At 34.0% G+C, this 14,277-nt stretch overlaps 1 protein-coding gene across 1 annotated transcript in view; it reads left to right on the top strand.

Moving 5' to 3' along the window:
• The window catches only part of LOC150083069 (RNA demethylase ALKBH5-like), an 89,111-nt gene extending 75,143 nt beyond the window's left edge, over positions 1-13,968 (top strand). Inside the window, exon 4 of the mRNA XM_090377007.1 lies at positions 13,308-13,968. Within this exon, the coding sequence (XP_090233133.1) occupies positions 13,308-13,683 (376 nt within the window). The 3' untranslated portion in view covers positions 13,684-13,968. The remainder of the gene's footprint in view (positions 1-13,307) is intronic.
• Positions 13,969-14,277: the final 309 nt, after the last annotated feature.

The following is a 14,277-nucleotide window of genomic DNA, read 5'->3' as shown; positions in this document are numbered from 1 at the left end:
AAATCAAATTTAAATTGAGTTAAGTTTATTAAATTAATGTATAAGTACCGTCCAGCTATTAATATTAAGTAAGCTAAATAAGAATTCTACACATACACTATGCTTGCCACCACTTACCTGCGTGAATTTTCATTAGACCAGCCTAGCAGCTGTGTGGCGAAAAGAGTAGTTATGTAGTTAACGGATTTGTAATTAGCGTATGCAGTGGAGCGCATAATAATAATATTTAGATTTTGAGCAATCTGTTTTTCATATATATTTAAAATTTGTTGTGATCGACCGAAAATAAAGCCGTGATTGACTTGTTGGCCACCCCTGCTATAGAGCACTTGTGGGACACTATGGAAAGGCATATCAGGCGTCTGGTACACGAATCACTTCCATACCTGCATTGCTGACCGCATTACACACAGCTTGGTTGGCCATACCTCCCAAGCACTTCCGACACCTTGTTGAATCAATGCCTCTGAGGGTGCATGGTTTGTTATGGTGTGTGGCCCACATATTGGTAGTTTGTCTTTTCCCTTTTGCAGATCTTAGGAAGCCCATTGCCTGTTTTTGGACCTTCAAGAAGCTTTATATCTTTTTTTCTCCATGCTTGTGCACAATGTTCCAAGTGCATTATGGAACTGTGACTTCTCTCTATCTCTAAAAGCAGATGTTCAGTAAATCATCAGTAGGACACCACGGGTCTTTCTTGCTGCCCATTCTGCACTGCTCAGAGTGCTTCATGTGTGCTCATATTGTAACTCATATTGTAGCTCATATTGTAAATCCATTACTTCCTCTACTGTCTTTAATTCAACCCCACCAGGTGTAGGATCTTACATTTTGCTGCATTAAAACAGCTGCCACCTTTCTAACCATCCTTGAAGCCTATCCAGATCATCCTTGAAGGAATGCTACTTGGCACTAATCATTAAACACTTTCCCAATCTTCGCATCATTTGCAAATTTATACATCATGCTCTCTGTTCCTTTCTCAGAGTTATATATTAAATCAGAAACAACAATGGCTCAAGAAATGATCCTTGAGAGACCCCACTTCTAGCATTAGCTCAATCTGAAGAGTAACCATTAATCACAACCCTCTGATATGTATTGATGATACCTTAGCACTTTTCAAATCCAGAGGAATCTTTCCTGAGTCTGATGACACCCTCTTAATTAACCTTAATGGTTCAAGCTGTTTCTAATTGCCTCATTCGAGATTACTGGGTATATGTACAAAGTCTAGACTATGGATGACATTTTTTTTTTAATAAAAACTTTTAATTTTAAAATATTGTGTAAAATGCACATGGCATTCAATTAAACAAAATGTTTATTAATTCTGCTGGTGGTGGGGGGGGGAGTGTTATAAACATGAAATACAAACATGAAAGTTTTAGTCCGATTACACCACCACCACCAACCTGCATTCTTGACACCTCATAGGCTGGATCCATTGATTCATGTTGGTTTTTCTTTCCATATTTTAGTCTTCCCATCAACAGGAACTGGGATTTGTCAGGCAAGGCAACATTTTTTAAATCCTGCACTGTCTAGTGTTGGTATTCCTGGGCCCACTGTAACCAGATTTTTTTTTGTTTGTTTGATTTTTAGTTGTTAACAGGAATGGCATCCAATTTGGTCACCAGCAGCAATACCCCACCATCTATGACAAAGAGTTCAATTAGCATTCTGAAAAGTGCTTCTCCGTTGTCGTACTAGGTTGTTATGTGACTGAATGTAATATTACTGGGGTAACCTGCACAAGTTTTGATGGCCTCTGTTTAGCTTCTTGCATCATCCAGCTGTTTCAGACCACAGGATTGCTGTTGGCTGATTATTTAATTAGTGCACCAATTACAATAATGTGTGAAAACTCCAGCAGGGTTACAGTTTCTGAGGTATTCTTATTTGCAATGGCTACCATGCCATGTTTAAAGTCACTTAAATCTTTCATTTTGCACTGAATTGTACACATACATCCCTTCATATCTACCCACCTGCTTTATATTTCATGTTATGAACAGTCCTTAAGAGGTACTCCATTTCAAGAAAAAGGCGCCTCCGTAGCTAGGTGGGAAGGAGCAGCAGTGCATAGCACACGCTTCTTGATTAGACCGGGGTTCGAGCCCGTCACCACCAAATACGGAGGATGCAGAAAGGTCAGAGAATGACCACCGCATATCCCGGAGCAATATGGCCTTAATTGCTAATGCTCCTAAAAAAAAAAAAAAAAACCAACAACATTTCAAGAAAAGGGTAGGTGTATCATATAAAATGGCTACTCAGTGTATATAAATTAAGAATTCATTAGCAGAATGACAAGCCAATTAAGAATGCTGATTACAAAGGAAACAATACGTTACTATAGTGGGGGGGGTTAAATATGCATAAGGATCTTGCAGAAGGAATTAACATTTTTGATTATCTGTATTGCAGATTAACTGTAGTCAATTAAGACATTCTAATCTGGAAAATAAAAAGAAATACATAGAATCTGTCACAGCTGTTGTTTGTGTTTACCTTTTATATTCCTGTAGACACCCTTTAATTTCTCAGAAACTGTATTCCCACTTTGCTTTCTGCCTATTTATTCATTCTAGCCACTTTTCTGTAATCCTTAAAAAAAATTTTATTACTGTACAGTTAATTTTAACATTCTTCAAGTTTTTATTTATTTCAGTTGGTGTGTGGCCATCATATTAAAACTGAAACAGACTGTTTCTATTGAACAGAAACCAGAAACTTAGGCCATCAGTAAACAAGAAAATGGTGCTCAAGTGTCAGTTTTAGTGAGTCTCCACATAGCTATGTGGAAAACAGGAGACACTGCTCTCACAGAAAAGACTTATAGTCACTGAAAACTTATATTCTGCTTCAAGATTTATATAATACTGTTCACAGATGTCAAATCATATTGCTCTGTAGCATTCTTTTTGTAAATGTGAATACAGTTGGTATATAAATTAACTTACATTTTTATCACATTTATATCTCAACCACCACAGATATCGGCTACTCTAGATTCCTAAAATAATTTAGATGGTTGATAGCCAGTTGAAATAAATTTAATGGCATCCATGGCCAGATTACATGACTTATATAAAGGAAATAAAAGCTTATCTACTACAATGATGTAACCAGTGATATGATATGAAGGAAAAATAAATTGAGAGTCCATCTTTTAATTTATTTTTTTTTATTTTTGCTTCATATTTCTGCCCATCATTGTGGTATAGTTTGGTTTTCTTTGTATAGTGGTATTTTGTGCAATTTGGACATAAGCACCCTTGAAGAGGTGCTGCTAAATTTATATCATTTGGCTATCCCTTCTTCAACACCTGTATTTTTAATTTTGCTTCCCCATTTTTTGCTATAGCAACATGCTAGTTTTCTTTGTATTTACTTCTTACTTGGATTGGCCATTCTGCTAACTTGTTATATGTTTCGTTATAGTCTGCCAACATGCAATTGGTAATGCGTTGCAGCCATTGATGGTCTTAGTGTATTTTTTTGTACTTTCTTCCTTTATTCTTTTCTTTATTATATTATTTATTCAAGTTATTTTTCATTGTAAATATATACACACAATAAACTCTTTAAAATCCGGCCTCCTTTGGGGATTGAGAGTTGCCTGATTTTAAAATTTTCTGGATTTTAGAGAAGTATACGTAGTGGTTCTGCAGTTTTGGAGAAGAACATTCCATTTAATATTAAGGAATAATTTACTTGAGGTATGCACAGTCTTTTATCAATTTACTTGATATTTTATTTTTAATAATGAATAAAGATCACTATGTTTAATTTTTGCTGCTATTTTCACTAATGTTGCAGATGACAAGCTGTACAAAAAATTAAATAAATACACTTATGTTATTTATTACATAAAAATTGTGCATAGCTGTCGAAGAGAGTGTATCCATACTTTGCAATATCATTTGCTATTGTAATCCATGCAATAAAGCAATGATAATTCTCTCTTCACAGCTAAGTGATTGGTCATAAAATGCTTGAATTAGTGACCAGTTTTTCACTTTAAAGCAGCTGAGAGAGTAAAGTTAGATTACAGATGTGAATTTTTACCTTGGTCATGTGGAATTAAATATTTTTTGTGTATGCTAATATATCCTTTATGGAAGGGAGTAACCACATGCTTAACCAAGCATACATTCGTTCTTCCTGCTGTACCCACACTTACACTAGGCATTCTATATTTTTCACTCTAAGCCATTCTAAAGTGATATCAGTCTGGTTACCTCGTGCAAGCACTGTATGACTAGCTGTAACATGAAAAAGCAGGTCATGCTAAGTTACAAAGTTTACCAAATAAGTGATAGCAACACTAGAGGACGAGAGAAAAATGTAAAACACTGCTACTAGAAAGCAGCCTCTGGTAGCAATTATGCTCACAGCTTTTCCCTAGGACTCTAGTTATTGTGTGTATTATGTTTGTATGAGTACTCTTAAGGTTGTTATCTTACTGTCCATTTTAGAATAAAGCCCCACTTTTTCTGATTAGCAAGTATGAGAATTATTTGCATGTATAATTGAAGTAGGGATTAACGATGCCTACCAAATATTCCTTTCTAGTTTGCATTATTTAATTGGAATAAACTGTCATTAAAAAACTTGTGCATCCTGCAAGTCAATTAAAACAAAATTTATATTTTGTTTCCAAATAACAAAATATTATTAGTATTAATAATTTTTAAAAAAATGAACATTAATGTGTTAGAGCTAAACTGCAAAAATATTTAGTAAATGATGATAGTGTTTTACTGCGATTTTAGCTTAAAATTAGTTTTAAATTATTTTAATCTAAAGTTTAAATGATTTTTTCCTAATGAAAAACCATGTTATTCATATCCCCAGTTTTTTCCCACATCATAAATTGAGATGCATATCAATTCTACTCTGCAGACAAATGATGGCTTCTCTACTGTTTGTCCATTTTAAAAAAGTTAAGCACATATTTACTTTTAAAGAGGAATTTAATTTATATAGCAGTTTATTTCACTAATGAAATAAATTCTATATAAATTAAATTGGCACACTATGGCCACAGATGCCAATGCATCTAATAAATCCCCAACCAAACAAACAAACAATATAAATTAAATTCCTCTTTAAAAAGTAAATTATTAATGTTATGATATGTTTCAACTTCTAATTTGAATAAATAGTGGTTTCGTTTTAAAACCACACAAGCTGTCTACCCACTTCATGGGTCATTAATCTAGGAGATTTCTTCCAGTTGAAAGTAAAGCAACTTATGAACAGTGATCTGAACAGTGAAACTAATTTTATTATTGAATAGAAAACATGATGAATATTTAATCTTAATTTTATTGTCATAGTAGCATTCTCGCAGCCTAAACTTGGCAATAAAGTGATATTGATTGATTGATTGAGTGATTATTTGATATTCAATAACGAAACTATAAATGCTGCTAACTGCAGTGCCTTGACAAGTGTGCCTTTGGCATTAAATGATTATTATTTATTACCATACAAGCTTTTGCATTATGGCCAGAGTATAGTTGATTAACCAAAAATCCCCAAATTGGCCTTTTTTTAATATATATATATAATATGTAAAACTGGCAACTAAAGCATGCCAAATTCAGGAAGCCAGTACTGCTAGGATGTCAACCTTCCTCTTCCATTCCTTCCTTCCTTTCTCCTCTCACCCATCGCTGCCATCAGAGTGCTACAAATGGACAAGCTATAACTACAAGTCATGAAAATACATATGAATCAGGGGGTCAGTCTGGCATTGCATGTTCTGAATTCACATACTTTGAGACCCTAGTATATATATATATATTAGATACTGTTAATTGTTTCCATTTAAGATTATAAAACTGTTAAGCATGGAAAAATTTAAAAATTGTATGTGTATATGGGATTATTAGTCACTTCCATTTAAATTTAAAACTGGTAAGCTTAAAAAAATTCAAAAATTACATATACACACATTTCTGCTGATATATTATTTATCTTCAAGAAAAATTGTTTTTGCCTGAAAAATGAATTAATAAGTAAATAATATATTTATTAATATTTAATATTTCTTTAGAGCAATACTAAGATGTTTGTGAACACTAAACAAAAAAAAGTTGCAGTAGTGGCCACGTTACACCTGACATGCTATTTCACACAAAACTGCCTACATTTCGGAATACTGTATATATAAATTTTCAGTCATTAACCTTGAACCAAAAAAACTTTTGCACAAAGGTTCATTTTGTGCTACACCTGACAGGTATCGTGCCACCATTGCTGTGTTAAGTTAACCCACCACCATATGTTATTTTAAGACCCTGAATTTTGCAGCATTAAAACTTAGTTACCACTATTCCAACCATCCTTGAAACATATCCATGTCATCCTGATGAAGCAAGCCATGGCGCTCATTATTACTCTCCCAGTCTTGACATCGCATCCTATATCCCTCCGTCAGTGCTGTTTAAGAAAATGAGAAACAACAGTGGTCCCATTACTTATCCTTAGCTAGTTGGCTAATGTTGAAAAGTAACCATTATTAACAACTCCCTGCCTCTGCTTCCATCCATCCCATGATTCCAGCATGTTTCATCTTATACAGTAATCTTTTATATAGGACTGAGCAAAATGCCTTTTTAAAATAACTTATTGATTCATTGCAATTTCTTGCTGCTCTCTCAAAATTACTGGTTATTTTTGAGCAGTAAGTTTCAGTTTCAGGCACCTTACTTGCTTTTGGGGTTGAAAGTTTCTTTAATGAATAGTTATCTATAATTGCGGTATTTTAATTTCATACTGCTCAGTTAAGTTCTTCTTGCCTATGAAGAATCTGTAATCTAAAACGATGAAAGACTTCTTGGATATGAGTATTCATTCATTTCATCAACAGGGTATCTAAGACCTTCCCATACTTGAAACCTTCCATTTGCTGATATGGTTTCTGCCAACATTGATCCAACAGTAATATCTTTACTTGTATTACTCTTCTTTGGATAAATTTGACATATCAACATTACTGATGCTTTTGATTGTTTGGCATGAAGTTCTAAGTTCTTTTAACAGGCACCTTACAGTATCTCCTGTTTTTTGTAATTGGGTAATCCATTTTTCTCTCTGACACACTCACTGTGTGTGATGATTGTTGATTCCCTGTCTTCTAACCTTTCAAGTAATGCCTGAGTTCCTCTGAGAACTGAAGCATCACATATGTTTACTGGGAATAATTCTGACTTCTAACCTTTCTTGTCACAAGCGTTGCTTCTGAATTATAGAGAAAGATAAGGGGTTCTGTTTTGGTCTTGGCATTATTTTTCTTCTGAACAGCTGCTGACTTTGTACCATCATAAACTCTTAGAATCTGTTACATCTCTTACAACTTTCTTCACACTTTCTCACAGTGATTAACCATTACTGCTGTATGGCTGTTGCTATAGATATTTCCATAGGCTCTGTTCTACTTGAAGTAGCATCTCTGTTTCTACCTCTTTCTTCCAGACCAGTCTAAACAAGTACCTCAACTAGTCAGTCTGTTTACAGTTCTTCTATGTATTCATCAAGCTAAATTTTACTCATTTGTTACTTCTACTTCTCCTCTTGCCCATATTTTCAGAAAATGAGTCTACATAAAAAATTTAAGTGCAGTGTCAAAAAAGTACCTTATTTTTCTTAATTTTCAATCCATACACCATATTAGAGTTCTATAGGTGTCACTGTAAAAAAATAAATAAATAATAATATTAATAATAAACTGTTTGGTGCTACTATAACTACCAGATGCTATAGCGTAAGAATACACTACCACATTATGATAATGGTAATGGATTGTGATATTGGTGCCATGTGTCACTCAGTCTTTGTTTACAACTCACTGTATACAGTTGAACTTTAACCTCTTGTTTCATATTTTAATAATTTTTATTTAGTAAACCCATTGAAATTACAGACGTAAGCGAGTAGCATTGGGATTATCACAAAAAATTTAAATAATCAATCATCTAAGGAAAGGTGAAAGTGCTACAAGTATAGCATTGGTTTATGGAATAGGGAGAACAACAGTAAATGATATAAAGCATGATTCAGACAAAATTGAAAACCACGTGTCGAAAATGGAAACCACTGACAGTAATGTTAAAAGTCGTAAAACAATGAAGCTTGCTAAAAATGAACAATTGGACACTGCAACGTATAACTAGTTTGTTCAGAAACGTAGCCAAGGAATTCCATTATCCGGATCTATAATAATCGAAAAAGCCATTGAAATCAATAAAAAACTAGGTGGAGATCCTTCATTCAAGGCTAGCATCGGATGGTTGGACAAATTTAAGTTTTGCCGTGGTGTTCAATAGTTATCAATCCAGGGTGAGAAGCTAAGTGCAGATAGAGCAGCAATTTCTGTTTATTGTGAAAAACTACAGAAGGAAATAGCTGATCGAAGTTTGGTTAAAGACCAAATATATGATTGTGATGAGACTGGCCTTAATTAGAAGGCACTACCTCGAAAGACACTGGCCTCAATGACTGAATGTATGGCACTGGGATATAAGATGCAAAATGATCGCATCACTATAATGGTATGTGCTAATGCCAGCAGTAGTCATAAATTTCCTTTGGTTGTTATAGAAAAACCAAAAAAGCCTAGATCATTTAAAAATATTAATTTAAATGCTTTGCCAGTTAAATATTCTTGCAAAACAATGCGTGGATGAGCCAAGATATATTTCATGATTTGTTTCATAGAATATTTGTACCATGTGTAAGATCACATTTGGCATCAAAAGGTTTACCACAATATGCAATGCTACTGATGGACAATGTGTCTACTCATCCCATACACATATGTGATTTAAAAAGATGATGGCAAAATATCATGCCACTTTCTACCAGCAAACACATCTCTCATTCAACCAATGGACCAGTGTATGAGTGAGGGTATGAAACGTCGTTATCCCTAAATGTTCATTCAAAAATTTAGCAAAGCTTATTATCTTAGTACTTACCTCTGAGATCTGTATTGGTTAAAATTAAAAATTACATGAAAGGAAAGTAAAAGAAGGTAAAGGTGAAAGTTCCATTACATTAATTGATTAAATTTAAAAACATATCCCTAGGAAGAGAGGGTGCACCACCATTTTCCTGTTTGTCATTTATAAAAATTATGAAAGAAATTTGCGTATTAAAAAGCCAAAAGCTAGATGTCAAGCTTTCGATGTCATTGTCATCAGTTGGTGAATGGCATAAGTTGTGAGTGATAATTTATGGTATCGCATTACCCAGGATGCATCACGTTAAACACGTGAAAATTTGAATTGTTTGAGTTGCCATATTGGTGATAGATTCATAGGTAATCTGGTGTTTAAAATTTCGTATGATTGAATTTTCTGAAAATTCAATTCCATCCATAACAGATTGAAATACTTTAGAACTAGAAGAAGACAATAGCATTAACTTTTTTAAATCTGGCTATACAGGGTATCTCAAAAATATTGGTACAAATGTTTAGGGGAAGTAGGTAACATCTAAAGGAATGTGAATTGCATAGGAATCCATAACCGAAACGTCACGGGAAAGTAGTAGAAGAGGCACAAGAAGCAGAAATGACACAAGACAGTAATTAGTGGCAAACTTTTATTTGACATAATATTAACAATGGAGTACGAGATGGATGCATTTCATGATGTTACAACAGATGCTCGAAGGTTCCACCATAAGACGTGGTGCCTCCGTAGCCAGGTGGGAAGGAGCAGCAGTGCATAGCACACACTTCTTGATTAGACCGGGGTTCGAGCCCATCACCACCAATGCGGAAGATGCAGAAAGGTCAGGGAATGACCACCGCATATCCCGGAGCAATATGGCCTTAGTTGCTAATGCTCCTAAAAACTAAATAACAAACAAACAAACCATGAGAGACACAATGCATGCGTGACACCGACGCAGCATGGATTGGCGGGCATGGTCGAACACCTGGAGTTTCTTTGACAGTAGCAGCAGTGCCGATGAGTCTCGCCACGAGATCCATTTCTGTCTCCACAGGTGATTTGTACACGATAGATTTGAGGGTTCTCCCCCCCCCCCCAGAAAGAAATCAAGGCTCGATAAATCAGGTGAGCATGGGGGCCAGGCCAGTTAACGGGTCCACCACAGCCAATCCATCGACGCCCAAAACGCATGTTCAAATGGTCACGAATCCACCTTCCATAATGGACAGGCGCCCCGTCATGTTTAAACCAAATGTTGCATCTCACATTTGCTGGAACATTGTCAAGTAACCCTGGTAGAACTTGTTCAAGAAAGATCTGATATTTAGCGGAGTTCATGCGGGATGGTAACAGGTATCGGCCGACTAAGCAGTTACTTACTATACGTGCCCATACATTTATTGCAAAGCGATGTTGTGCTGCATGGGAGCGCACACCATGTGGGCCCTCCGCTAATCTATACACTAGGTGCATGTCTGCCAGCTCACAGTTCATATATCGATGCATGCTCTTCGTGCGGTATCTACTGCTTGAAAGAGTAAACCAGAAATTTTCCCTCTTGCAAACTCATGAACAGCGCCGTGTACCGACTTGCTGTGACGTTTCCGGTTATGGGTTCCTATGCGATTCACATTCCTTTAGATGTTACCTACCTCCCCTAAACGTTTGTACCAATATTTTTGAGACACCCTGTATATAAATCTGATAATAAACTCAAAATGCAAATATACAGGAAAAAGACGCATACAGGAAGATTTCTACATTTTCACTTCCACCACTCCTATAGTACAAAAGATTCAGTATTATATAACCAAATCTACAATACTATTAAATACAACCATTCACAGGAAGATTTGGAAACAGAACTACTATACCTGACAAAAACGTTTATAGCTGTAAAATGCCCTAAACAGCTAATTCAAGAAACCATATTAGCCATAAAAGAAAAAATTAATAATCCTTGCATCGATAACATTAGTACTGATCATACACAAAATACCATAGTTACACTACAGTATCATAACCAACTTGCACCCCAGCTCCGTAATACCTTCAGAGGAACAAACATCACATTAATTTTTTCACCATATAATAAACTAAGTACCTTTTTTGGCAAATACAAAGAAACTTATAAATACAACATCCATGATATAAACAGTATAATATACCTTATAAAATTCCAACCAGGATGTAATGCGTGCTACATAGGCATTACCACCACAAAATTTGGAACATCTAAAACAGCCAACACTAGAACATACTATCACTACAATAGTTTCAAATCAGACCAACTAGGAACCAAACTCAGTCAACATGTACACTCTTTTAATCACGATCTGTTAATAGATAATGCAATCACACTAATTAAACTTAAATCAAATTATAAGATATTCCAGTATGAAACCCTTGCTGTAGAATGGTTTTGTTAACAGAGTCAATACGAAATTTTAAACACCAGATTACCTACGAATCTATCACCAATATGGCAACTCAAACAGATCAAATTTCAACATGTTTAACATGTCTCCTGGGTACTGCGATACCATAAATTATCACTCACAACTTCAACTGAGGACGACATCGAAAGCTTCACATCCAACCCTTGGCTTTTTAACACGCGAATTTCTTTCATACAATTTTTATAAATAACAACCAGGAAAAAAGTGGTGCACTCCCTCTTCCTAGGGATATGTTTTTAAATTTAATAAATTAATGTAATGGAAGTTTCACCTTTACTCCCTTTTACTTTCCTTTCACGTAATTTTTAATTTTAACCAATACAAATCTCAGAGATGAGTACTAAGATAATAAGCTTTGCTAAGAATTTAATGGATAATCAACAGTGCTTTAAGCTGTAAAAATTAGTCAAAAACCTATTTTGGCAGAAAATAAATTAGATGTGATAGTTTTGGAAAAGCTACACTATAAGGGATACAATTTTCAATGTCGCTGATGCCTGGAATAATGTTCCAGTTCAAACAATACAAAGAAGTTGGAATAAGTTGTGACCAGAAATATATTCGATACAGAAACCATTCCAAAAGAAACTAAAATTTTGCGGTTATGTTCGAATGTTCCTGGTTTTAAAAATATTTTGATGAGGGAAGTAAACGATTGGCTGGATATGGATGTCAGATGCGAAATTTTAGACGACAATGAAATTGTTCAAAGAGTGATGACAATTTCAAATGATTCTGAAACTGAAGAAGAAGAAAAAGCTGCTTCTGGTGGAACAACAAACATAATTTGCCACTGTGAAGCTGAAACTATGTTGTCAAAGTGCATTGAGTGGTTCGAGTTACAAGAAGAAGCAGATGCTACGCAAGTGTTACTTTTGCGTAAAATTCGTAACATTGCCTCCCAAAAGGCTCGAGGGGTAATGAAACAAAAGAAATTGACTGACTTTTTTTAGAAAAGAAATTTAATTAAGTAATAATGTTTTCTTTTAAATTTTTTTATGACATTACTAGACCAACGTAAGTCAAAATATTAAAAATAGGTATGTATGTAGATATCTGTACTATGATTTTTTGATGACCCAGTAAAAAAATAAATAATAAATTTAAATTTCATTAGGTTATGTAATAAAATAGACAGGTTAGATGGCCCAGTGTATTTTATGTATAATGTTTTTAATTACATATTCTATTATCCTTCTATTTGATTAACCATCATGGTCTCGGCCTGATGGACAATCAAGTTCCACTGTACACCTTTTGAACTATTTAAAAAAGGTTAGGTTAGTTTATGCCGCGTATTCAGGAGAGATTCGAGCGAAAAACAATTTTCATTATCTACAGTATACAAGATTATGGATACACCATGCCGCTATAGTAGCCCCAATTGTTTTCTGTTCAAAAATGCATTTTTGAAATGTAACAAAATTTATATTTTGTTGTTATATTGAAAGCATAATTTATTAAATTTAAATTATAATATACTCAATATAACCTCTGTTCTTTTTTTTTCTTTTTAATTTTAATCTTGTGCATGAAAGGTTATTGATCCTATTATTAATGTGAACGGAGTAAAGAATTTATATTGTGTAGTGTTGTTCATTTTTTGGTACTAACATTTTTGATGTTTATTTTCTTGGAAGAATTTTAGGATAGATTTACTGTACACAGCACAGTTATTTGGTATTTTTCAGCATATTCTCTCTCTCTCTCTCATGAGTATTGTTAAAATTTTATCTGTTTGTCTTTTACAGGCAGATTTTTCTAATTGTGATTATAATGGTGATATTTTATTTATTTGTTATTATTATATATATAATTTTTTAATTTATTTATTTATAATTATTTATTTTATTATTATTTTTTTAATTATTAGAGTTCTTCCTGATGCACCTCGTCTCAGTTCATCGGAACTGGCATTAATGTCACAATCAAAATCAGCACCTTCTCAAGGATATTCAACAGAAAATATTTCAGATGACATATCACACATGCTTTCAGATATTAAAGAGAAAAATAATAATATGGAAAAGGTTGCGGACAGCCAAGAAAAAGTTGCACTGTATAAAAGAAAGCTGTCGAGTTCAATATCGTGGGTAGCTTCTTCTTCTGGGCATGTAGATACTGATAAGGATGATGAAGAACCTAAAAACAAAACACGGCGGAAAGAAAGTGAGGATAAGAATGAGAATGCAAGCAGTTTCTCCCAGGATGTAAGTGTAGTAAAACGCATTCACATAAAAAGATCTTGAATATTTCTTTGGTTCTTAGGTAAAATTAGACGTTGTGAATATCTATAAATAATATTCATTCACATCACTGAAGAACTGCTGAAGGAAACCTTATCTATGCACGTTGTAGGAGCATATTCGCCATGAACAGTTTGTAGGTTCTTAAACTTGGTATGATCTATATTAACAAAATTTCTTGGTGCAAAGAATACATCTGAATGCAGTTGATGCTGGATTCAAGTTCATTTGAACGTTGTAACTTAAATAGTGTTTCATAGTGTTAATACTGGAATGTTGGAGATTTTCAACATGTAAATATTTATATATGCATCGATGTTTGTTCTCCTTGAAATATTTTTTCACTTTCATTACTTTCGTCATATTATCTTATCCAAAAGCTTTATCTTAAATCAAGATTTCATAAACCTGTTTTGTATACAAAGGAAGATAAGTGTATTTTATTTCATTAAGGTTATTTAGTTTATTGTAAAAAAATTGAAATTGCACAAGATTAGCTTGTAAAGCATCCATTCTCAAAAATATCTAATATGTATATAAAAGCTGTGTACACAAAAGAAAAAAAAGTCCTATTTTTTTAACTGAAATGCCTATGTG

This window comes from Mastigoproctus giganteus, chromosome 7 (genome assembly GCF_048544385.1).
Source record: "Mastigoproctus giganteus isolate SK-2022 chromosome 7, ASM4854438v1, whole genome shotgun sequence".
Taxonomy (NCBI): domain Eukaryota; kingdom Metazoa; phylum Arthropoda; class Arachnida; order Uropygi; family Thelyphonidae; genus Mastigoproctus; species Mastigoproctus giganteus.
This window is presented reverse-complemented; position numbering and strand designations above follow the sequence as displayed.